The 4,050-nt window shown below is 59.7% G+C and overlaps 1 protein-coding gene across 1 annotated transcript in view; it reads right to left on the bottom strand.

The window, feature by feature from the left end:
* SCUBE3 (signal peptide, CUB domain and EGF like domain containing 3) overlaps positions 1-4,050 on the bottom strand; it is a 52,937-nt gene that overhangs the window by 19,362 nt on the left and 29,525 nt on the right. The window contains 1 exon segment of the mRNA XM_019470330.1: positions 555-671. Coding sequence (XP_019325875.1) covers positions 555-671 — 117 coding nt within the window.

Raw genomic sequence — 4,050 nt, 5'->3', positions numbered from 1 at the left:
GGGGTAGGGTAACCAGTCTGGACTGCCTTGCAGAGGTCCCCCTTGCAGAGGCAGGTAGATGGGGATGTCGGTGGGAGCGTGCAGTGGCACGCAGCATCCCATGATGATCTCCCCTAGGCGGGACACGGTGCTTGGACCCGGTCGGACAGTGACCACAGAGGGACTCATGCATCTCAAATTCCCAGAGCGGGGGTGTGGATTTCCTGCACACCCAGCCCCTACCCATGGGGAAACTGAGGCAGCAGGGTGGAGCGAGGCGGGACGGGACCCTCCAGCCCCACAAGTGTCATGCCATCGCCTCCGACTTGACCTGACCCCCCGTTCCTCCTCCCCATAGGCTTCCCAGGGGAGCGGGGCCGACCATGGTGCCTTTAGCAAGGCGGCTGAGTTCTCGCGCCTGGGGGTGATCCCCCTCCCCACCCCACGGATACAAGCACCAAGCAAGCGAATGCTGTGGGCAACGTCGAGCCGAGCTAAAACTGAGCCTTTTCCAAGGGCACCGAAGACACAAAGGGTGAGCAGCGAACACCCCGGCCCCGCTTGCACCCACCTACCTTTGCACGTCTTCCTGTCGGGCTGGAGCATGAAGCCCATGGGGCAGCTGCAGTGCACGCCCGTGGCCGCGTCGTGACACTTGCTGTCGCAGCCCCCGTTGTTCACAGCACACGTCTCTGCACGGAGAGGGGAGAGAGCGGCTGGGGTGAGGGACCGGTGTTTAAAAGGCTGGAGGGGATCATGCCACCCAGATGTCCCCACGCCACCCAAATGTCCCCACGCCGCAGCCTGGGAGAGGCAGCGGGTGCAAACCTCCTTGCAGAGCCCACTGAAATCGCCCTTGGCTTTTCACGCAGCAGTAACGAGGTCACGGAGCCCCCAAATTAATAAACACCCTGGATACAGAGCACAAGGGCCGGATGGGGGCGGGGGTAAGGCATTAATGTTTGGTGATCCCGCAGCATCTTCCACCTCCGCAGACGACCTGGTGCTCATTGCCTTTCCCATCGCCCTGCCACGCACCCAGGTGCTGCTCCCCAGGGATTTCGGAGGTGAAATAAGGGTGCCTGTGATTCACCCCAGGTTGCAGGCAGCGCTAAGGCAGGAAAAAGCACCCAGATTTCCCGGTTCGCCATCCAAACCCTTGCACAACCCTCCCGCCTTCCAACAACCTGCTCTTATATACTGGGTATCTGCATTTAAGGTAGAGAGGGGAGTGGGGACAGCCCTCTCCCCTCATTAGAGGAGGCTTCATTAATTGGAGGCAGGGAGCAGAGCAGCGCCCAGCCGTCCCGGGGAGGATGGGGTCATGGACACAGACAGGGATGGGCAGGCAGAGCCACTGCCTGTTGCGAAACAGCCGACACTCGGGGCGCTGGGAAAAGCGGAGGTGGTTTGACAGAGGCTCTTTGCTCCCGAAACACGTCAGCTTTTCAGCTGATGGAGGGAAAAGCGGCTCTGTGGGATTAATCCTGCCGCGCTCAGCCCCCACGTTGGCATCGGGGACGCGTGTCCCCTGAAAACAATGTCTGGTGGAGTCCAGCTTTGGCAGCTCCAACGAGGAGGAACTGAATTCCCAAGTGACAAAGTCACAGCACTTGCTGTGCAAAACGCAGCCAGAGCCGGGTCTCGCTGGGGGTGCCCAGGCTGCGGCTCTCTGGGGATGCAGGTGCGTAGCCCCGTGCCACCACCGAGCCGCAAAGCCACGGGTGGCCCCGCGCCACCAGTCCCTAACTGTCACCCGCCGCTTGGGTACGCCGGCCGGTCCAGTGTCGCGGGCTAATTTGAGAGACGTTTGGTATAATTAGAACACACACACAGAGGCAGGCAGCATCAGTGGAAAAAAAAATCCAATTTGAAAAAAAATGCTAATTATTTCAGTATTATCAAAGTCAGCTGTTGCTGGTAGGACTAGAAGGGACACTAATTTAAATGAAGCATTTTCAGCTTGACAGCTTCCCTGTGAGATCAATCCTCAATTTCGGTCCTAACCACCAGAACAATGGTTTGAAGTGCAATAAGTTGTTCACAAAGGATAATAAAATATTCCTTTCAGAAGGCTGGTTGCTTGGATAAACAAGGCATTTGGGCTTCAAGGAACCCAAGATGAAAATGCGTTGAAGAAATTCCTTGGAAAGAGCAAATCCCAGGTTCTCCTGCTCTTTGTGAGCGACGCATGGGGTGGGAATGACTGAACCATCTAACCATTTGCCGCAGGGCGAGGGAGCTGGGATCGCTCTGTGCTCGTCTTGCCGCTGCTATTTTTATGGTGTCCCATAATAAGAGAACAAAAGGGACCATTTTATGAAATTAATAGCCAGCACAATTACAAAACTTAACGGCAAGGGAGGGATTTCTGCAGATACTATTCCTCCAGCCAGGTCCTTGCGCTGCACACAGCCTGGCTGTGCCGGGATCGTCCCCCCCCACGGCACCGGGGCGAAGAGTGCGGTGCAGGCAACACCACGCCGAAGGGAAGGGAAACTTTCTGGAAGCCTGATGAATTATTTAACGCCAGCCTTTGTTCCAGCAGCTGATGCAGAAGCAGCCCAGGGAGGATTGATTTAACAGGGTCACCTCTGAGATGAGATGATGGGCTTGGTGTGGGCTCTGCTTTCAGCAGGACCGAGGAGCCGGAGAAGCAGCTGCACTGGGGAAGGACAGGGCTCTCCGGGAAGCACGGTGCCCTGGACACGCTTCGCCGTGCTCACAGCCTCCTCCAGCACCGCAGCACCCACGTCCCCTCCCGGCCCCTTTGCACCTTTGGGAATTTTGGCCGAGATGTAAAGCAAGCCCTACCCACCATCCCATGCAGGATACGGCCGGTGCCCGGGGCGTGCATGGGGTGGGAGCTGAGCCAGCGCGGCTGGAGCACCACCGCAACCCCCTTTGCAAAGAGGGGATCGTGTCCTAGGCTTGCAAAAACCTTGGAGGGGGCTGCTGGGGTACCTGCGAGGCAGCGGAGGTCAGGCGGCACGGGGCCAGGCGCTGGAGCGGGGCCCTGGGAGAGCGGCATTGTTCGGCGGTGCCGGCAGCCCGGGGGCTGCTCCCAGCCTGGCGCAAGACAGCATGACTCACCCAACCACACAGGGCTTTGGCGAGGGCCTCCATCACTCGGGGTGGGAGAAGACAAAGCAGCTTGCGCGCACACACACTCTCTCTCTCTCTCTCTCTCTCTCTCTCTTTCCCACCCTCCTCCATCCCAGCTCCGGTCTCACTTCCCGACTGCCGTGCCATGGAAATCCTCACTCCTCACCCCTCTCGGCACCCTTCACTGCGCCGGCCGTCACCAGGGACCGACGGAGCCCCTGCCCGTGCCCCCGCAGCACCCTGCCCGCACATGCTCCGGCTTTGCCTCCACCTGCCGGGAAGCGGCAATCGCAGTGGGATTGCGATCCCACGAGCCTAAGGAGATAATTGCTCGGTAATCAGAGGGATTATAGCCAAGTTGGCTGGAGCGCGGTGACGGCGCGGGGCTGGGGCTCCCCCCTTCTCCCACCCCTGTGGGAAAGGCTCTGCAGAGCCCCCCGAAAGCCACGGTCGGTGCTCCCTGCCACTAGTGAGCTGCACACCCACAGCTCCTCCTGGATGTGCCAGGAGTTTGCATGCACCCAGCACATCCATGAACAAGATTCCCCACCGCAGACAAGTCGCTGCACCTTCAGACTGCCTCGGTTTCCTTGTTGGCGGAGCAGAGGCGTCGCCTTACCTTCATGAAGGGCTTAGAGACCCGACGGGGGTTGCAAAGAAATCCTCGGGGAAGCAGCTGAGGTGCCCAGCCCGATAAAAGGTCATTGCAGCTCTGCAATTTGCTGCAGCTCTGGGCTGGGTGCCTCTGAGCATGGTTAGCAGCTTTGCCGGGCCAAACCCTGGGACACCCTGAATGTCCCCGCATCCGCAAAGGGGACTGTACGCGACTGGGTGGGCTCCGGGAAGGGGTAGCTTTGGGAGTGCACAGCCACAGAGACGGGCACGAGCATCCCCCTCCCCATCACGCAGCCACCGGCAGCCCACCGCTAGCTCCTCTCCGGCTTGCTTGGCGGCGGGGGGGGGGGG

Source organism: Aptenodytes forsteri, unplaced genomic scaffold, assembly GCF_000699145.1.
Source record: "Aptenodytes forsteri isolate BGI_AS27 unplaced genomic scaffold, ASM69914v1 Scaffold142, whole genome shotgun sequence".
NCBI classification, from domain to species: Eukaryota; Metazoa; Chordata; class Aves; order Sphenisciformes; family Spheniscidae; genus Aptenodytes; species Aptenodytes forsteri.
This window is presented reverse-complemented; position numbering and strand designations above follow the sequence as displayed.